This window comes from Vitis riparia, chromosome 12, assembly GCF_004353265.1.
Source record: "Vitis riparia cultivar Riparia Gloire de Montpellier isolate 1030 chromosome 12, EGFV_Vit.rip_1.0, whole genome shotgun sequence".
NCBI classification, from domain to species: Eukaryota; Viridiplantae; Streptophyta; class Magnoliopsida; order Vitales; family Vitaceae; genus Vitis; species Vitis riparia.
Window position 1 is genome coordinate 21,316,804 of NC_048442.1, and position 22,884 is coordinate 21,339,687.

The 22,884-nt window shown below is 31.4% G+C and overlaps 1 protein-coding gene across 1 annotated transcript; it reads left to right on the top strand.

Moving 5' to 3' along the window:
* The first annotated feature begins 15,162 nt into the window (after positions 1-15,162).
* LOC117926336 (protein trichome birefringence-like 43) lies at positions 15,163-20,589 on the top strand. The gene is made up of 5 exons (XM_034845429.1): positions 15,163-15,629; positions 19,024-19,195; positions 19,547-19,722; positions 19,825-19,983; positions 20,095-20,589. Exons 1-5 carry the CDS (start codon positions 15,379-15,381, stop codon positions 20,396-20,398), a joined length of 1,062 nt encoding a protein of 353 aa, XP_034701320.1. The 5' UTR covers positions 15,163-15,378; the 3' UTR covers positions 20,399-20,589.
* The last annotated feature ends 2,295 nt before the right edge of the window (positions 20,590-22,884 follow it).

Genomic DNA, 22,884 nt, shown 5'->3' on the forward strand with positions numbered 1-22,884 from the left:
TAAATAAAGTTTCTAGTAATTTGGTATGAGAACAAGCAAAAAAAAAAAAGAATATATATATAAATTCATAGGTTACGAATTTGTATGTCTTATATAGTTGTTATTTAATTAAATTTTAAAAAATCAAAATAGAAAAAAAAATACTAATAATTGAATGTTGAATTAATGAAAAATAAATTACAATAAACATGTCTTATAGAGTTGTAATTTAATTAAATTTTAAAAAAAATTCAAAATTCAAAATTCAAAATAATATTAATTGAACGTTAAATTAATGAAAAATAAATTTAGATAAATAGTTGTTAGTCAAAGTCATGACAAGATTTGATTGTGAAAGCCATTATTGGAAAGAAAAAAAATTATATTAGGGTTATCAATATTATTTGCAGAAAATATTAGATAAAGAATTAGAAACATATAGATCGGAAGAATTCTTGATGAGTCATTAACCTATGGAGAATTAACAATGAGGATAGTCTTATATATAAACCTTAAACTTAAAAATCAAATAAAAAGGGAATAACAAGATGGTTAGAAAGAATTAGAAAAAAATTGTTTATACTATAAATATTATACTATAATAGCCTCTTCAAAAAAGAAAAATAAAGTTACAAAAAAAAAATTAATAGAAATTAAAAACAAACCAAAATTTTCAATTTTTTTTTTTAAATAATAAAAAATCAAAAGCCTCGAGCCAACCAAACCCAAAGAAGAAATTAATAATGTGCTACAAATGTGGAAAAGTGGGAGATTATGCAAGAAATTATCAATTAAAAAAATAAAATAAATGCTCTAGAAATAAGTAACAAAATTAAAGAACAAATGATTAGTTTAATGATCAATAACAACTGTAAAGAAAAAGATAAAAACAAATAATTTAAATCAAAAGAAGATAATTAGATATTTAATAACTCAAGAAACATTAAGTGAAGGTTATAATCTTAAAGAGTCTCATAATCAGAATAAATGTGAAGACGCACGTGTTTATTCATACAAAACAATATGATGTCTTCAAAAGTAAAAAAACAAATGTTTTTTTTGATGTTATAGATAAAATAAAGGATTCGAAAGTAAAATGACTAACATTTGATAAACTTAAAAGATCAAATGTTTTTTTTGAAAACTATTTTTTATTTTATACTATTAAAAATGAAAAACAATATATTTTCACAAAACATTGTCTAATTGTTTTAATTTGTTTTCACTTATTTTTTATAATTATTTTTAAAAATTAATTATACAAACATGTAAAATGATTAAAAATAAAAAATAAATATAATTTTTACTAAAACATATTTAAAAATATTAAAAATATGAACTCTGTTAATTGGGTTAGGAAAAGAGGTTACAATTCTCTAAGATCACGTGTTGATGGAGTGGGTTCATGTTAACCACTTTGCATTATTTCTGCTTGAGGGTTCCACCATGCACGCTGCCTACAAATCCCATTCACGAGAATGAATTAATGGTAGAGGCTAATACCTTTACCAAGTTAGTCCATAATTATTGATGATTGATTGGAAATTCCAGGAGGGGTAACCTGTAAAGTGGTGAAGTGAATTAGAAGTGGGAGAGAAAAAGAAAAAAGAGAGACAAAAAAGAAAAGGGATGTCGACCATTGCTCATATCAACACAACCCACATATCAAAAAAGAGGGGAAGGAGAAAGAGAAGGAACAGCAAGGAAGCATGTGAAATGGGGAGATGGGTCCAGGGATGAGCAGAGGTTGGTCCGTGAATGAGCAGATTGTAGATGAGAGGCTGTTTTGTTTTTCTTATTTTGAGGATCCGTGATTCTGCTTTCCTCACCTTTCATGTCCTCCCTCTCCCTCTCCCTTTCCCCCTCTCTCTCCATATTCTTATTACTTTCTTACCTTGAAGCTTTTCTTCCACTGCTTTCACACTTCACATCATCTCAGCCTTTTAACGAATCCTTACTTGTATGGCTGTATCCAACTTCAAGATTTTAAATCTAATCAATACACACTATGGATGAAATATTTAATAGATTTAAAACTATTCACAAGCCTATAACCATTCAAGATTAACAGAATGAAGTATAAGTAATAAAGAAAGCCTTTTTATTATAGTACTCTATCTTTTTCAAGTCAAGAAGGAGCTAAAATTATCATATTAGGAAATTCAATTTTTTTTCCTTTTTTATATCCACTGTCTCAAAAACAAGTAAATCGGGTTCAAAGAGACTCAATAAATAAAAATGTAGATTTAAAAAAAGAAAAAAAAACAAACTCATATAAACTTTTTGTAAAAAGAAATTAAATATAAGAAGATTTGTTTGGCCCCGTAAGGGGTATTTGTTTGTTTGGTCCCGCAATCCCATGAGACAGAATGAGGACGTTGTGTCTGTATGGGGGGAGGGGGTGTTTGTAATGTCCCACATTGGATAGGAGAAAAAGTTTCTAGCGCTATATATGTAAAGACTCCTCTTAACCAAGTAGACGTGTTTTAAAGCTGTGAGGGCCCCTATGGGTCCAAAGCGGACAATATTTATAAGGTTGGGAGCGGGCCATTATAAATGGTATCAGAGCCGGTGTTGGGTTTGTTTGGCCCCGTAAGGGGTGTTTGTTTATTTTGGCCCCGCAATCCCATGGGACATCCACATCGGATAGGAGAAAAAGTTCATAGCGCTATACATGTAGAGGCTCATCTTAACCAAGTAGACGTGTTTTAAAGCTGTGAGGGCCCCTATGGGTCCAAAGCGGACAATATTTACAAGGTTGGGAGCGGGCCATTACAAATGGTATCAGAGCCGGTGTTGGGTTTGTTTGGCCCCATAAAGGGGTGTTTCTCTATTTTGACCCCGCAATCCCATAGGACATCCACATCGAATAGGGGAAAAAGTTTATGGCGCTATATATGTAGAGGCTCATCTTAACCAAGTAGACGTGTTTTAAAGTCATGAGGACCGCTATGAATCAAAAGCGGACAATATCTATACGGAGGGGCCCTATGGGTCCAAAGTGGATAATATCTACACGGTTGGGAGCGGGCCATTACAGAATAACTAGTTTTGGATGAAAATGTTCAATAGAGAATAAAAGAAATTCAAAATATTTCAAAAAGAAAATTGTTTTGATCTTCCCTATGCTTTTTGGAAAAGAAAGAAACATGAACTTAGTCTACCATGTTAAAAACTCTGCTGAATCTAAAATACCTACCAAAGCTAGACCCATACATATGAATGAAAAAAATCGTAGAATATTGCAAACAAGAACTAGATTCCTCATTGAAAAAGAAATTAATTCGACCTTCAAAGTCTCTTTGGAGTTGTATTGCGTTTTATGTACAAAATGTTGTAGAATTAGAAAGAGGTGCACTTAGGCTAGTCATTAACTACAAACCCTTAAACAAAGTACTACAATGGGTTAGATATCCAATTCTTAACAAACAAGATTTACTAAAAAAACTTCATATTGCAATTATTAATTCATTTTATATGAAATCAGGATTTTGGCTAATTCAAATTAAAGAACAAGATAGATACAAAATTGTTTTTATAGTTTTATTTGATCATTGTAAATGAAATGTTATACATTTGGACTAAAATATACTTCTTTTGAATTTAAAAATATATAATAAACAATATTTTTAATTCTCATTTCAAATTTATTATTGTTTACATTGATAATGTTTCTGGTTTTTTCTATGTCATTGAAAAAACATTTTGTGCATTTAAAAAAGTTTTTCAATTTAATAAAAGATAATGGAATGACATGCTTTGCTTTAAAAATGAAACTATTTGAAACAAAAATTTAGATTTTTGGGCCATGAAATTTAAACTATTCAAAATAAATTCAAAAAAAGGTTTTTTATGATATTTAAATTATATATCTAATTACTTTAAAGATTTAAGAATCATTTATGAACCTTTATATAAAAGACTTGGATAGGATGCCTCTCATACTACTTTCTTCAAACAAATTAAATAAGGAGTCAAACATTTACCATATAACAACATTCCACATCCTTAGGCATGACCCGTTGTAGAATCAAATATATCTAATATACATTTTGATACGTAGATTTAGTGTGAGTTTAACTTGCTCAAGTGGTAACCTTATCTAATGATGAAAATATTGATTTTGACATATATATCAATAACTCAATTTTACAGATATATTGGGAGATATAGATGAATATTTTGATTGAAACAAAATCTAGGAAATGATATATATACACACACATATGATATTATGACATTTGATAATAATACGTTCAACTTGAAAATATATTTAATATTTAAAATTATAATCTATTTATGATATATGATATTTTTTATTTATATTTGTATATTTGGTTATCATATAAATGACATAGAAAAAAAGACTTATTAAGAAAATTATAATGATAATTTTTATATTTTTGACAATCAATTAAATGAAATTTTTAAATAAAAGAATGAGAATTAATAAATTTATTAAAATATTCTTTTAATATTTTGGCTTTATAATGGTCTTTGATATATAAATTTTTGTGCATTTATATAATTGAGGGTAGATTTGCCCCGGTGGTTAAAATTATTTCGCCAATAAATCACAACATTTCAAATCTTAACTTTATCTTTATCTAAAGAAATTATGAAGAAAAATTTTCTAGTATTTTCCCTATTTTTACATGTTTCTTTAAATCCATTAACTTAATTTTCTTTGGCTCAAAGATTAAATAATTTTTAAAAACGTTATAAATTTCTAACTAATTTTAATTATTTTTAATTTTCTTCCAAATTTTTAATTATAAATGAAATATGACAAAATTATGTTACTTAAATATTTTTTCTTTTCTTAATACTTGATAAGAACTCAACATGGTAATAATACTTTTTTCTTTGCACTTTCTTTTCCTGAATTTAAAATAAAATCATTTTTAAAAAAAATTTCCACATCATATTTTCCAAGAGCCAAACATATTTTTAATCTTTCAAAAACTGACATCCATGGTTCATAAACTTTGAAACCATTCAAACTAATGATGAAACCATACAAATATATTAATGTTGAATGGTGACCCATTTTGGATGTTGGGCCGCGAGGGAGGCTAGGCCCATTTTGCCAAAAAGGCCCAAAAGGGAGGTGGTGTTGAAGATGGTCGGACCGGTCGGTCACCCCGTATTCGGCATTTTCGGATTTTCTCTCTCTAAAGCACGGTTTCTCTCACTGGAAACCGTGGCAGGGAGGAGTAGACAGATTCAAACTGACCGTGATGATGACGGTGAGAAGTGTAGCTCAAAATTTTGCACGTAGTTTTCCAACCCTAGAAATTGAAGTGAGAGGGAGAGACTGAAATCTTGGAAGCCCTAGAAATCCACGGATTCAGCTATGGCGTCGTCTGAAGTGATGGCATCAACGTCGACGAATTCGGAACTGTCGCGCCAGTCATCTATATATGTTCACTAACGATCGCGGATCCAGAGCCATCAGAGCAAGAATTTTGGGTCCATTAGTATGGACGACCTACTTAAGAGCATCCACGGTGACAACCTCCCCCTGGAGAGTTTCTCGACGGCGGCGGGGAACAGCAGAGACGGGTTGGCGGGGGCGGAGAGGGAGGGTCGCTGTCGCGATAGGGGAGCTTCTCGCTGCTGAAAAGCATGGGGAACAAGACTGTAGATGAGTTGTTTAAGGAGAGCGTGGCGTGGAGTGATCAGAGGCGGGGAGGTGCAGGGGAGGATCTGGAGTGTATGACTCTTGAGGAGTTTCTGACCAAGGCTGGGTTAGTGAGAAAGGAAGATGTGAGGATTCCGGTGACGGGCGGAGCAGGGAGTTACAGTGTGGATGTGATGATGAACGGACAGTTTCAGGCGCCGCAGATGCAAGCGCAATAGTGTTGATGGCGCAACGGTGGCCTTTGGGAATGGCATTGATGGAAGAGTTATTGGTGCTGAAAGAGGAAAGAGGACAGTGGTGGAGGACCCGGTGGATAAGGCTACGCAGCAAAAAGCAGCGGCGGATGATCAAGAATAGAGAATGGGCAGCCAGGTCCAGGCGGCGAAACTAGGTAAATTTTCCTTTCCATTTTTTTACGAGTTTCAGTTTGGTTGACGAGAAAACGGAGGAAAGATGATGAAAATGCATGGCTGCTAAGAGAGGAGAAATTTTTTGCAATTTGGATTTAAGATCTGATGGCAGATTTTAGTATGTATGGATTAATTTCATGGGATATGCCTTCTGACAGATTAAGATCTCATCACTTCCCCTTTCTGATACAACTTCTGTTGATCCAGAACAGTCATTGCGCCTAATAATTCACAATATGTTATTAAACATTTTATAAATGATTTAAATTAATTAAAATAATATATAAAATTACATACTATACTAATAATTCATAATATGTTATTAACCAATAAATAATATTTACATACATCAAAGATATTATCTAATAATATTTTATTATATTAATAGAGAAATTGAAATTTGTTGTGATAATTTTAGAAAGGTAAAATATCAATATTTTAATGTTTGAAAATTAATTTTAATAATTAGGTTGTGTTTGATTTGAAAAAGTTTTTTAGTTTTAATTTTATATCTTTATTTTAGTTTTAATTTTCTATTTTTCCTTTCTTGAAAATATGTTTGATTAAGAAAAGTGAAAATTATTTTAAAAGAAATAAAATTAATAAAATTTTGTTTGATTTTAAGTTAAATAATTGTGAAAAAAAGGTAAAATTTTATGTAATGTTGTAAATGAAAAGAATGAATGACCACATTGATGGCCATTATGAACTCCCATTACTCATCTTAAAGATGAGTAAATGGAGTTCATATTATGAAGCCTATAAAAGGCTTCTTACCCCTCCATGTAAAATCATCCCGAGAAAAAGAAAGAAAGCTCTTCCTCTCATTCTCTCTCTCTCTTTCTTTCACTTTCTCAATTCTCTTCCTTGATTCCTTCTTCTATATTATATATCAAAGTAAGATATATTTATCTCAACTACTTTGATTTGCATTATATTAGTCTTTGTTTTACAACACGTTATCAGCACGAATTGCTCTGAAGGTAATTCTCGTATCTTAAACTTGAAGTTATTTATATAGAATAAAATTTTACATATTTATATTATTGTTGATTTGTTTTGTTACATATTGTTAAAAGTTATAAACAAATTATTTGATTTTGTTTATAATCAAAGTTATACCAATGCTATCAAGTTATTATAACTGATTTTAATAATATTGTTTTGTCATATATATGAAGTTATTTGACAATGTCGAATATCACAAAACTCGAATTTGTGGCACTTGACATTTCGGGAAAGAACTATCTATCTTGGATCCTTGATGCTGAATTACATCTTGATGCAATGAACCTTGGAGCTACGATCAAACAAGGAAATCAAGCATCCCTGCAGGATCGCGCAAAAGCATTGATTTTCCTTCGCCATCACCTCCATGAAGGTTTAAAAAATGAGTATCTTACGGTAAAGGACCCATTTACTCTATGAAGTAATTTGAAAGAAAGATATGACCACCAGAAAACTGTGATTCTCCCAAAAGCTCGATATGATTGGATGCACCTAAGGTTGCAAGATTTTAAAACTGTTAGTGAATACAACTCTGCACTTTTCAAAATCAGCTCTCAATTAAAGCTGTGTGGAGAAAAAATCACAGAGGAAGACATGTTAGAGAAAACTTTTACTACGTTTCATGCCTCGAATGTGCTCCTGCAGCAGCAATATCGAGAGCGTAGATTTACAAAATATTCTGAATTAATATCATGTCTTCTTGTTGCTGAACAAAATAATGAGCTTTTGATGAGAAATCACCAGTCTCGTCCAACTGGATCTGAACCATTCCCTGAAGTGAATGCAATATCGTCCCAAACTCGTGGACGTGGACGAGGACGAGGACGTGGTCGTGGTCGTGGAAGAAATCCCCGATACCATGGTTCTTATAGTAATAATTCTCAGAAAATGAAAGCCTCATTGCACCACCAGAAGTGGAACAATACTGAGACAATACAAGAAAATGGGAAGCGTATACAAGATAAACCTCCTAAGAACCATGAGAATAATTGTTATAGATGTGGTATGAAGGGGCATTGGTCGCGTACCTGTCGTACGCCCAAACATTTGGTCGACCTCTATCAAGCATCAATAAAAGCTAAAGGAAAAGAGATAGAGATGAACTTTACCGATGGTGATGGATTGGACCTAACCTACTATGACATTGATTTCTTTGGAGGTCCCAATGAAAAAACAGACCATTTGATAAATGATGAAAAAATTAACATTGATTGATGTTACTTTATATATAAAATAATATATTATTATGTCTTATATTTACATCTGATTTACTTTGTTATTTACATTATGCCCTGTTTTTTTTGTTATATCTGAAATCCATGTGTTATTTGGTCTCAAGATGAATGAGGATGATGTATGTCTCGCGGACTGTGCGACCACGCACACAATTCTTCGAGATAAAAGATATTTCCTCGAATTGACATTAATAAAAGCTAATGTAAGTACCATATCTGGTACTACAAACTTAGTTGAAGGCTCTGGAAGAGCAAACATAATGTTGCCAAATGGAACTAGATTCCATATAAATGATGCGTTATATTCTAGCAAATCCAGAAGAAATTTGCTCAGTTTTAAAGATATCCGCAGAAATGGATATCATATTGAAACTATGAATGAAGATAATGTAGAATATCTTTATATTACTTCCATCATATCTGGCCAGAAGCTTATAATGGAAAAACTCCCGGCTTTCTCCTCTGGGTTGTATCATACAACTATAAAGCCTATTGAATCATATGTTGTCGTGAACCAGAAGTTCAACGACCCAAAAGTTTTTGTCCTTTGGCATGACAGGCTAGGTCACCCAGGGTCTTCAATGATGCGTCGAATAATCGAACACTCACATGGGCATCCACTAAAGAACCAGAAGATTATTTCGCCCAATGAATATTCATGTGCTGCCTGCTCACAAGGTAAATTGATAATCAGACCATCTTTTACTAAAGTCATATCTGAGTCACCAATCTTTTTAGAAAGAATACATGGGGACATATGTGGGCCTATCCATCCACCATGTGGACCATTCCGTTATTTTATGATCTTAATAGATGCTTCTACTAGGTGGTCACATGTTTGTCTCCTTTCTACACGTAACGTAGCCTTTGCTAGACTCCTTGCACAAATAATCAGATTACGAGCACAATTTCCAGATTATCCAATTAAGACAATACGTCTTGATAATGCTGGCGAATTTACTTCTCAAACATTCATTGACTATTGCATGTCAGTAGGGATAAATATTGAGCATCCTGTTGCTCATACTCATACCCAGAATGGTTTAGCAGAATCCTTCATCAAACGTCTCCAATTAATAGCTCGACCATTACTAATGAAAACCAAATTACCTACTTCCGTCTGGGGACATGCTATTATGCATGCTGCAGCTTTAGTCCGTATTCGACCTACAACTTACCATGAATACTCCCCTTCACAACTTGTGCTTGGAAAACAACCAAATATCTCTCACTTACGAATCTTTGGTTGTGCAGTATATGTACCAATTGCACCTACACAACGCACTAAAATGGGTCCCCAACGAAGACTTGGGGTTTATGTAGGTTTTGATTCTCCATCTATCATAAGATATCTTGAACCTTTGACAGGCAATGTTTTTACAGCCCGCTTTGCGGATTGTCATTTTAATGAGAGTGTTTTCCCATCATTAGGGAGAGAAAAGTCGATTCTTGAAGAACGACGAGAAATTAGTTGGAAGGCATCTACTATGACCCATCTTGATCCTCGTACAAATCAATGTGAACTAGAAGTTCAAAGGATCATTCATTTGCAAAATCTTGCAAATCAATTACCAGATGCATTCATTGATACCAAGAAAGTGACAAAGTCACATATCCCGGCTGCAAATACTCCAGCACGGATTGATGTCCCTGTAGGACAGTTAACAAATGAATCTAAGATACGCCTGAAGCGTGGTAGACCTGTCGGCTCAAAGGATGTAACTCCCCGGAAGAGGAGAACCCAAGAAAAACTTGGCACTCTAGAAGAGACCATCAAAATGACTGATCAGTTTAAAATTGATAAATCTATAGCCCTAAAAGAGGCACAAATAATGCAGAAAGCCCCCGAAGAGGCACAAATTGAACAAGAAGCCCCCGAAGAGGCACATATTGAACAAGAAGCCCCTGAAGAGGCACAGGTACCTGAAAATTGTGAGATCTCAGTAAGTTATGTACAAACGGGAGAAAAATGGGATCGAAATAATATTGTTATTAACAATATTTTTGCTTTCCAAGTGGCCTCTGATATCATAATAAATGATGAAGATCCCGAACCACGAAATGTGGAAGAATGTCGACATAGAAATGATTGGCCAAAATGGAAAGAAGCTATACAGGCAGAATTAAACTCATTAACAAAACGAGAAGTTTTTGGACCTGTAGTCCAAACACCTGAAGATGTAAAGCCTGTTGGGTACAAATGGGTATTTGTACGAAAGCGCAATGAGAATAATGAGATCATAAGATATAAAGCGCGATTAGTAGCACAAGGTTTCTCGCAGAGACCTGGTATTGACTACGAGGAAACATATTCTCCTGTCATGGACGCAATCACATTTCGTTTCTTAATTAGTTTGGCAGTCTCAGAAGGACTGGATATGCGTCTCATGGATGTTATTACAGCATATTTATATGGATCCATGGATAATGATATATACATGAAAATCCCCGAAGGATTTAAATTGCCTGATGCAAATAATACAAAGCCTCGTAGCATGTACTCAATCAAGTTACAACGATCCTTGTATGGATTAAAGCAATCTGGACGCATGTGGTACAATCGCCTTAGCGAATACTTGCTAAAAGAAGGGTATGTGAATAACCCTATATGCCCATGCATCTTCATTAAGAAATCAGAAACCGGATTTGCAATTATTGCAGTGTATGTTGATGACTTAAATCTTGTTGGAACTCCTGAAGAGCTCACAAGAACAACAAATTACTTGAAAAAAGAATTTGAGATGAAAGATCTTGGAAAAACAAAATTTTGTCTCGGCCTGCAGATCGAGCATTTCCCAAATGGAGTTTTAGTACATCAATCAACATACATTAAGAAAGTTTTGAAGCGTTTTTATATGGATAAAGCGCATCCTTTAAGTTCTCCAATGGTTGTCCGATCACTTGATGTGAAAAAGGACCCATTTCGTCCTTGCGAAAAGGATGAAGAGTTACTTGGTCCTGAAGTACCGTATCTTAGTGCTATTGGTGCACTTATGTATCTTGCCAATTGTACACGTCCAGACATTGCTTTTTCTGTCAATTTATTAGCAAGATACAGTTCCGCTCCAACTCGAAGACATTGGAATGGTATCAAACATATATTGCGTTATCTTCGCGGAACTACTGATATGGGTTTATTTTACTCAAGGGAATCAAAGCAACAATTGCTTGGATATGCAGATGCAGGATATCTTTCAGATCCACATAAAGGCAGGTCACAAACAGGGTATGTGTTTAATTGCAATGGTACTGCTATTTCATGGAGATCTGTCAAACAAACAATGGTAGCCACATCATCAAATCATTCGGAAATACTGGCAATTCATGAAGCAAGTCGTGAATGTATATGGCTAAGATCTATGATCCAGCATATTCGAGAATCATGTGGACTCTCCTCTATCAAAGGTGACCCGACAACATTATTTGAAGATAATGCTGCATGCATTGCACAAATAACAGGGGGTTATATTAAAGGAGATAGAACTAAACACATTTCACCAAAATTCTTTTATACACATGAACTCCAGAAGAGTGGTGAAATTGATGTGCAACAAATACGCTCAAGTGATAATCTAGCAGATTTATTCACAAAATCATTGCCAACCTCAACATTCAAGAAGTTAATACACAGGATTGGAATGCGTCAACTCAAGGATATCGACATGAGGGGGAGTATGCTTGTAAAAGGGTGTTAGTGTACTGTACTCTTTTTTCCTTCGTCCAGGTTTTGTCCTACTGGGTTTTACTGGCAAGGTTTTTAACGAGACAGTCCTAATATACCAAGAAAAGAATATTGTACTCTTTTTCCTTCGCTAGGTTTTTCCTATAGGGTTTTTTACTAGCAAGGTTTTAATGAGGCATATTCTTTTAATATGGTGGTCATCCAAGGGGGAGTGTTGTAAATGAAAAGAATGAATGACCACATTGATGGCCATTATGAACTCCCATTACTCATCTTAAAGATGAGTAAATGGAGTTCATATTATGAAGCCTATAAAAGGCTTCTTACCCCTCCATGTAAAATCATCCCGAGAAAAGAAAGAAAGCTCTTCCTCTCATTCTCTCTCTCTCTTTCTTTCACTTTCTCAATTCTCTTCCTTGATTCCTTCTTCTATATTATATATCAAAGTAAGATATATTTATCTCAACTACTTTGATTTGCATTATATTAGTCTTTGTTTTACAACATGTAATTTATATTTCATGTTATGAGATATATTATTATAGTAAATAATATTCCTTCTTTTATAATACAAATAATGTGATATTATATATATATATATATATATATATATATATATATATATATATATATATATATATATATATATATAATTTTATAAATCTTAATGTTAGATTAAGTTTGTTCATTATTTTTTTATATTTTAAAATGCTTTAATAAAATGTTCTAATATATTTGTGATTAATCAAGTAAATTTTATCAATAAACTTTATTATAATGATTTTGGAAACTCTCTTTGGTCAACGCGGGGTAACTTATTAATCTTAATTAGCCTTGGTGACCATATAACTTATTAACTAGGGATAACTTATTATTCTTAATTACCCTGGTGACCAAATAATTTATTAATCTTAATTATGGGGTGATGATGCAGTACAACCCAAGTAATGCATGGAATGAAATTTGAAAGACAAGGGCAGTCCATTGAGATGTGTCAATATCTCTCTATAGAAAAGTATTTAAAATAAAACATCTAATAATTTTGAAAATAATAAAATATATAGTTATTAAAATCCAAACTAACTTAAATTAATTAAATCTTATTTTACAAGAATAATTATAAGTTAAGTATATTTAATAAATTAAAAATATTAAAATTTTAATAAATCCTAATTGTAAAATCTATAAATGTTAAGATAAAATGATGGAATGTGTTTAAATTTTTAATTTTTAATAATATATAAGTTATATAACGTCTTTTTATTACAGTTTAACCACCGGTCCAACTATTGAATAACTTTTCCAGGTGAAAATGATAGATTTGGTTATGAAAATATTGGTTCAAACTTTAAAAATGAAGTAACATTCCTCTAACCTCAAAGAAGAAGAAGAAGCTACTACTTTCCAATAAGAGCTGCATATAGAAGTTCATTCTATGTATCAGTAACCCAACTAGACACTAATGACTACAGTCCATGCCTCTATGCCCTCCAAGTCCATACATAGAAGGATGATCATCTTTTCTAAGTTGTGACAAGGTAGTAACATTTAAGTTATGTTTAGTTCCCGGAAAATAATAAAGAAAGAAAAAATACAAAGGAAAATGATTTTTTCATGTTTAGTTATCCTATGAAAAATATTAAAGAAAATAAAATATAATTAAAACTAATTAAAAACTTATATATTTTTAAATTATTTAATCTTTATATTGGTGAGTTAAAATAAATAAAATGAGTTTGATGTAACAAAAAAAATAATTTATCAATTTTTAATCTATTTTTTTATTTTCTTTCTACTTTTTCTTTGTATTTTCTTTTCATTACATTTTCTTTCAAATTTTCTGGAACCAAACATAACCAGCAAATATAGTGGCCTTGCCATAGTCTATAACTTTCTCTACTACTACTTCTGCTGGATGTTGGCCTCCTGGGTATGTTGTGCCCTGCACTGGTTATGTTTGGCCTTCACAATTCTGAGCATCGGGCTCTCCCCAGTTGCTTCCCCTAATTCCAGAAAGAAAACAAAATAATTGAGCCTAAGTTCGCGAGTCATTTTCGAGGTTAATCTCCTAAAGTTTCAAAAAACTTTCTTTGAAAAGAATTAAATATTTGGTAATGATTTTTTTTTCCCAAAATCATTATTTTATTATATAATATAGAAACATTTGGTTAAAATAGAAAAATAATCTCTAAATGGGAAATCTAACTCTTCCCATATATATTTTTTTTTATATGGAAAAGTAACTTATTTTTTACATAAATATTATTTTCTATTTCTAGTATTTATACGTAGGTTTTAAAAGAAATTATTATTTTCAAAAGAAAATAATGAGGGTATTTTTATCCTAATGATGCCAAAAAATGAAGGAGGTTAAATTTCAAAAATTGGGTTTTGAGAGATTTTTTTAATCAAATAACCCTATAATATATATATATATATACTATAATATTTTTTATAAAAAAAAAATTAATAGAAATACTATTGACAAAAGGGTTTTAATCCTAATCACTCCCAATAGGGTCTAATCAGATTTACCCATATTATTAGCCATACTTTTTTCAAGGATATTTAATCCTTTTAACTATAATTAAATTATAAAGTTTTTAACTAATTTTAATTATATTTGATTTTTTTTCCTATTTTTTATAACAAAATTAAATATAAAAAAATCACTTTTTTTTTACATTTGCCATAAGAAAATGATTTTCTTATATTTTGTTTCATTATGAAAATAATAAAAGAAAATCAAATATAATTAAAATGAATTAAAAACTTATATTTTTTTTATAGTTATTTAATCCTTATGTAACGAAAGAAAACAATTGAAGGTGAATTTAAAAAATATATAAAAATAATTTATTAATTTTGAATCTATTTTTTTTATTTTTTTTACTTTTTTTTTTTTTTTACTTTTACCTTTTTTTCTTTATTTTCTTTCTTTCATATTTTCTGTCAATTTTCCAAAACCAAACATACCGGGTGAAAGATACTTAATATACAAATAAATGGATATAGATGATAAATGTATAATTATTTAATAAATGAAAAAACTTAGGTATCAAATGATGAGACCCGAAGGTCTACCCAAAAAGGGACGGTTAACTTCTAATTTAGCTTTCCAATTGGGCCCCCACCCAAAAAGGAAGTATCGAGATTCTGCCTCTGCCATTTTTATTTACGCCATAAAGCAAAGAATCTGAATTCCTCCCAACCCATATTTTACTCCCGTTAATTTCTTGACGGTTTCCAACTCCTACTTTCTTCCCATTTTGAAATTTTCTAGTTATCCAAACGCTCCAATCACTATGAAATGACAACCACCCTTGGTTTCTCCTCAGACCCATTTGCTATATATACGGTCACACACATTGTGAGTTGCACCAACCTCATCTCTCTCTCTCTTTTTCTTGTTCTTCTCCGATGGGTTCTTTTGCCACCATCGTTGCAGTGTTGTTGGTAGTCCCTTTTCTGTGTCAAGTAGATGGGAGGATTTCAAATAAGGAGGGTTGTGATTTGTTTGAAGGGAGTTGGGTGAATGATACTTCATATCCTCTGTATGATACAAACGAGTGTCCATTCATAGAGAAGGAGTTTGATTGCCAGAAAAATGGAAGACCAGACAAATTCTATCTCCATTACAGATGGCAGCCTTCTGCTTGCAAACTACCAAGGTAACCCTTTTTTGTCTGTCTATTCTTCCTCAATGAGTTGTTTTTTTCTTGGTATTTATTTTTAAATATTTTGTGTTGGTATACAAAACTAAAAATTAAAAAAAAAAAAAAAATTCAAACTTTGAGAGTAGATAATTTTACATATTTAATATTATGGACAAATGATTACATAAACTTAAGATAAAATAGTATATCTAAATTATTCTTCTTCTCTTCAAAATATAGGAGAAATAAGAGAAATACAAATAGTTAAAATAATATGAAAAGGGAAACGTAAAGTTGAGATATTAATTTTAATGTACAAATTAATCATCTTCTTTTTTTGATAATGAGGATTTTTTACTTTAATATGAGAAAATAATAGAATTATACAAATTATAGGGTTATTTGATTAAACAAATCATTGAAAACTCAATTTTAAAAATCTAACCCGTCGTCCTTTTTTTATTTTATTTTGATAAAAGTGTTCTCCTTTTTTTCTAAAAAAAAATACATCTAAATACTTGAAATAATTAAAGATATTTATATAAAAAAATGAGTTATTTTTCAAATAAAAATACGGGAGAGGTTAAAATCATATATCTAGTTATAATTATGGGGCCACTATTTTGACCTCTGGACTATAAGAATAATATAATTTGTCGTAATATCAAAAGATGCCCTTTTTTTTTTTGTTATTATTTTAGGTTTGACATACTATGCAGCCTCTATGTCATTATTTATATTATGGTAGGGGACCATACAAAATTAAAATAGGACCACGAATCTTTTTATAATTATAAAATTATGCTAGGTAGATCATAATTAGTGATTGAAATTGCATGAATAGTCTAAGATGTAATTAGTTAAATACTTTCTAATTTAAGCTTCTCAAAAAATATTAAGGAAAAAAAAAATGTTAAGAAGAATGATTTTCTCATATTTGGTCCACTATAAAAAATATAAAACAAATTAAATAAAATATAATTAAGATTAGTAAAAAATTTACATATTTTAAAATAGAGAAAAGTAAATGAAAAGAATTTAAATAAGCATATAAAAATAATTTATTGAATTTAAATATAGTTTTTATTTTTCCTAACTTTTTATTTTCCCTCCTATTCTCCTGATAATAAAACATAACCTAAAAATTTTCATTCCTTTTTTCTTTCTGTCTTTTTTTTAATACATTAAAATGTATTTTATTTTTTACATTATATCTTTTTCTAGGCTGAGAATACACATATCAAGTACACCAACCAGTTAAACTACTATAAATGGGATTACGTGCCACCAACATGTCATTTACTCAAGAAATTAATACATGCTTTAAAAACACAATGATTTAATCACAAATATGTTAGCATGTCAATTTCTAAAACTTATATTAATTAATTTTAATACATGCTTCAAAAATTTAATGATTTAATATAATCCGTTAGCGTGTCAATGTCTAACTTGCAATATTTCTTTCATTTATCTCTTAAGGGTCAAGTCATTTGAATATAAAGGAGATTGTGATATCAATTCAGTTGACTCATTTTAAGCAAGAAGGAAAAAAAAAATCCAAATATTAATTTAGAATTTGGAATTTGCTTTGTTGAAATTTTATAAAGAATGTACATATTTCTTAAGTTCTTAGATTTTTCTTTAGGAAATGCCAAAAAAATAATAATAAATTAATGAACTAAATTATTAATGAAAAAAAACATTGATGTGGTAAAAAAATATATCAACTTTAGTTTAAGGTAGGATTAAAGCTAATTTTTACATATGAATTATATATCGGATTATCATCCATATTTTTACTAGCATTCTAAAATTAACTATATGGTTGTCAAACTTATTTTCATTAAAAATGATTTTTTACGAATGTTTCTTGAGGGGAAAAATGAAAAACGATTCACTCAAGTTCTTTTAATATTTTTTTATTTACAAATTTTCATCTTTAAAAGAAATTGGTTTCGTGGAGTCAATAGCATAACTTATAAAATATAGTAAAAATAAAAAGCAAAGCTCAAAGTCTCAGTGCTGTTTTTTTTTTTTTTTTAATAGAAAAAAATTAAAATACTTAATTTTTTTATTTGATTAAAAATAATTTATTGATATCAATCAATATAATTAAAGTGAGTCTATTGATAATAAATTTACTTTAATTATATTGAATGATATTAATAGATTATTTTTTAACTAAATAGAAAAAACTAAATAATTTATTTTTTTATTCAATTAAAAAACAAATACATCTAGATATTCATGAACCCTTAAAAAAAGTATTTTATAGCTTTTTTGTTCCGTGTAGAAGTTGCTTAAACTCTCTGAGTTGATAAATGCTAGCTCCAAAGTCGCTTTCATGGACAAAGTTGTTACATTCTGCATGTAACGTGACATGAATATTGCAGACTCCTAAGGTTGAAGGAAAATGATATTGTGTGTGTGTGGACCTTTTTAGTTGGAAACTCACACTCATGACATCGACTTCATACCAAACATTGTTTGAAAAATCTCATGTCCAAGTTTATCTAGCCTCTATTCTCTTATCCTCTCTCTCTCTCTCTCTCTATACATATATAAAGTTTAATTATTTGATTTGTATTTTCTTTGACTTATTACAATAATTTTATTTGGTGCAGCTTTTTTTATTATTTATAATGTTATTTTATTTTATAATTATCGTAATGATATTTTATAATATGTTTGGCTGCTGCACTAAAGCATGAAGTAGGAGGAAGAGATTTATAATTTGTCAACTTTTTTCATATCTCTTTAATATAGGTAGGACCCCTTCTAGAAAGTCCTTTTCAAAATATTTACAATTTAATTTCATGTGTTGCTAGATAGCACTATCTTCTCTGCACAATTTTTAAACAAAAGTTTGAATAAAGTTATGATAATATAAATCAATGACAAAATTTTATATAAATGAATAATAATAAGATTAAGCATGTAAAGTTTTAATAGAGAGGTAGTTGATGAATTAATTTAATGATTTAATATAACTTAATGACTTGATTTAAATTATTATACATATTAAATATATTATTAAAGTAAATTAACAATATTTTGGGATGACAATGGTGTAGGTTTATCGAGTAAGTGTCTCGCCCTGCACCTAATAAGACGAGTTTCAAGTTTAAATAAATGGTTTTGGGATGGGCTTGGAATTTTTTTTTTAAAATCTGAGATGGGTTCAAGTATTGTCTTGTCCTGCCCTGACCTACCTCACCCTGTCCATCCCGATTATATATAAAATTAATTTTAAATATTAATTTAATTTAATTTGTACTTTCATATTTTTAATATATATAAATAATAGCATAAATAATAAAATACTTTTTAATAAAATAAGTTATAAAAATTTAATTATTTTTAAAATAATTAGATTTATTAACGTTTGGTTTTATTGATAATGTAGATTTAGTGGTCAAGATTTCTTGGAGAGATTAAGAGGGAAAAGCATCATGTTTGTGGGAGATTCATTGAGTTTGAATCAATGGCAGTCACTCACGTGTATGCTTCATATAGCAGTAGCACAGGCAAACTATTCCTCCGTAAGGATAGGAGGGCTCTCCACTTTCACATTCCCGGTGAGATTATAACTACCTCTCATTCACTTTCAATTTTTTTCATGATCTGATATATACATATATGCTATTATTTCTTCCTTTGAAAACAATAAAATGCAATCTTCTAATCAATAGATATTAATTTGATATATGCTCATTGATCCAAATTGAAAGTTCAGTAGATATTAATTTGATAACTTAACATTTTCTTTTATATTAATGCAATGAAGAGAAATTTTGTCACTTTCTAGAGTATAAAATAGATGGTGAATATATTTCGCTTGGTGGTTGATCAAGAAAAAATGTTTAGGATATCTACATAGATGTTTGAAATTTTTTTACGTATGCTTACATCGACTATATAATTTGCAGACATATAATGCTAAAGTGATGTTTTCTCGCAACGCCTTTCTTGTTGACATCGTAAGTACACCAAATGGGGCAGTTCTAAAACTTGATTCTATTGAAAGTGGCAAAATTTGGAAAGACATTGATGTTTTGGTCTTCAACACATGGCATTGGTGGCTTCACACAGGAAGGAAACAACCGTAAGATCAATTTTTGAAAGAAATTTTTATTTAACATTTTTGTACTAATTAGACTTTAGTACTTGCATTTAAATATGAACACATTTTAGCATATGGTTTCAGATGGAGTTTAATTCAAGATGGAAATGTCATAGTCAAAGACATGGATCGCTTGGTTGCTTATGAAAAAGCGTTGAAGACATGGGCAAATTGGGTGGACTCTCAAGTAGATCCTACAAAAACTAAAGTTTTTTTCCAAGGTGTTTCGCCTGATCATATGAAGTAAGTTGATATCTTTTTCACCATTTTGGAGAACTTTGAATTATGAAAGAATTTATTTTTTTTAGAAACATTGCTAGGGTTAAAATTCTACATTTTGATGTTTTGAATCAGTGGAAGCACATGGGGAGAATCAAATCCTAGTAGTAATTGTAAAGGGCAAATGCAACCGATATTTGGTACAACATTTCCGGGAGGCCAACATCCAGCAGAAGCAGTAGTAGAAAAAGTGTTACAAAAAATGACAAAGCCAGTGTATTTGCTAAGAGTTACTACCTTGTCACAACTCAGAAAAGATGGTCATCCTTCTGTTTATGGCCATGGAGGGCATAGAGACATGGATTGTAGCCATTGGTGTCTTGCTGGTGTTCCCGATACTTGGAATGAACTTCTATATGCAGCTCTTATTCAAAATTAATCTCTTGTTTTTATTATATTATTTGTAATTGAAAATTCAATTATAGGGTTTTAACTTGTTTATATATTTTGTTGTCAAGTTTGTTACCAATTTATGGATATGTAAGTGGTTTTCTTCATTGACATTGGTTTATCCAATTTGTCTCAAAATAAAGTATTATACAGATAATGGAGTAGTTGTGATTTATTTTATTCATTTGCTTTTATGAGAAAAGTGGTCAGAGTGCAATATAATTTGTTGATTGATCTAAAAAAATTTGATTCATAGCTTTTTAGATGTACCAATTTTTAACACTCATTATAAGATAAAATTTTGTTTTGAGAATTCTTTTAAACCAACAAAGCAAAGGTTTTAGAATTTGTAAGAGCTATTATTCTTGTTACTACATATTTTAGAAAAACAAATATTTGGAATATTTTAATTAGAGTGAGATTCATGCAAGTTTCCTTGTTTCCCAATAGCAACATAAAATGATCTTAGGCATATGTTTGATTAATAAATCTATGGAGCCTCATCAATGCAACTAGTTTTAGTTTTTGTCCACGATTTAGAGGATTTTGAAGTGAGCTCCAACAAGCTTCGAGGATTTTGGAGCAATACGCGTTGACTTACATGAACTTGTGAGCATCTATAGATTTACACTAGGTATGCATGATCATTTTTAAGGTTTTTAATTAATTGTCTTTATTTTTGGTAATCTAAGTTTAGTTTTTCTTTCTAATCCAATATCGTGTGCGCAAAATGCCTATATTCATTTGGTTTTAAAAACCGGACCGGCCCGGTCGATCCAACCGATCACTGTTCCGTCCAGTTTGATCAATTAAACCGGAAACAGGGTGAACCGAGATCGGATTGGCTGAACCGACGGTCCGACCTATGAATCGGACAAACCGTCTGATTCGATTCAATTTTTTTTTCAACATCAAAACGACGCCATTTTGGAGGATATAAAACCTCCTTCTCCAAACCCTCCCTCTCCAAACCGTAGTTTTCGCTTGCCTCCCAGCCTGCTCCCAACGCTTCACGACATATTTTCATCGTCGACCGTTTCATCGTGCAAAATCTTCTTCCACCAGTCGTTGCAAGATCACCGTTGCCTGAGTCGCATTTTCCTCATTGCGCCATTGCAAGCCACAAGCTCCCCCTGCCGCTGGAATCCCGGCTGTAAACCCCCTTCAGCTGACTGTAACCACGCCCCCCCCTTCCTGTAAGCCCCCCCACTCCATTATTGTAACCTCTCATGCAATAGTTGCAAGCCTGCAACTTGGAAAAGTGGAAATCAAGGTATGATATTATAATTTAATTATTTATTATTTAACCCCATTGTGTCTTCTCCCTTCCCTCATCATGTCTTCTCAAATGGAATCTTATACAGGATATTGTCGTGTGGGGAATTAATTTACACACAAGTTCGTGTTATAAACTTTCCTGTGTGTTTTCTAAATCCCATCTTGAAGCCGAACCAGCAAATTCTGGGCGTTGCCAAAAGCCCAATTGTCTGTAAGGTTTGACTCAATAGCATCGAGAACACAAGCCCACTATTAGGAATTTGAGGCTAATCCAACTTATGGTAATTACCTTAAAGGGGGGGGGGGGGGGGGTGAATAGGGTAATGGTCTCTTTTTCACAAATTTAAACTATGCAAAAATAAGAGACAATTATATGCAACTATAATAAACAAAATAAAGACAATTGCATATAATTTAAAAGAGTTATGAAAGAGAGAGTGCAAATACGACAGTTTATAATGGTTCGGCACTTCCTTGCCTACGTCCACTCTCCTCAACCTCCTAACTGAGTGAGGGTTCCACTATCTTGAAGCTTCAACCAAGCTTCCAATCTTTTTACAATTGGATTATGGTTCCAATTCACCCTCTTGGACTTTTGGCTCCAAGCACCCTTTACACTTCTTCAAGAGATATCCCTCCCTTGAACAACCTCTCAAGTGATACCTCTCACTTGAGAAAATTCCTCACAAAGATATACAAATAATGATCTCACAAAAATCCTAGTAATAGAACTTTAGGCTCAAAAGATACAAGAAAAACTAGGATTGAATGGTGCACTAAAGATATGCAAGTTATGAAACAATGGTGCACTCAAAAACACTTTTCCAAGGCTCAAATATAATCAAGAATGATTTGGGAAGGTTAAGCTTTTTAAAACAATGAAGATTTGAGCCTTTTTATAGAAGAAAAAAGTCAAACTAGCCGTTGGGGGTTCGATCGGTTGAGCTAAGGGTCGACCGGTTGACTAGCCGTTGGGGAAAGTGACCGTTGGGCCTCAACCGGACCTCGACCGGACCTCAACCGGTTGAGGTTCAACCTTGACCGGGAAGAGAAGGTCACTAGGATAAAGAGAAACTTTTTGGCCTCCCTCAACCGGACAAGCACAACTGGTCGACCGGTTGAACCGGTTGAGCCATTTTTTTGGCTCAACACTCAACCTTTTTCAAGTTAAAACCTTTTAATACAAGTTTGAAAATC

Bases quoted from the DNA above. Each gene is read 5' to 3' on its own strand.
- LOC117926336 (XM_034845429.1), top strand. From the start codon at position 15,379: ATGGGTTCTTTTGCCACCATCGTTGCAGTGTTGTTGGTAGTCCCTTTT. The intron at 19,196-19,546 runs GTGAGATTATAA...TATAATTTGCAG, and splicing joins TCTCCACTTTCACATTCCCG to ACATATAATGCTAAAGTGAT. The intron at 19,723-19,824 runs GTAAGATCAATT...ATATGGTTTCAG, and splicing joins CACACAGGAAGGAAACAACC to ATGGAGTTTAATTCAAGATG.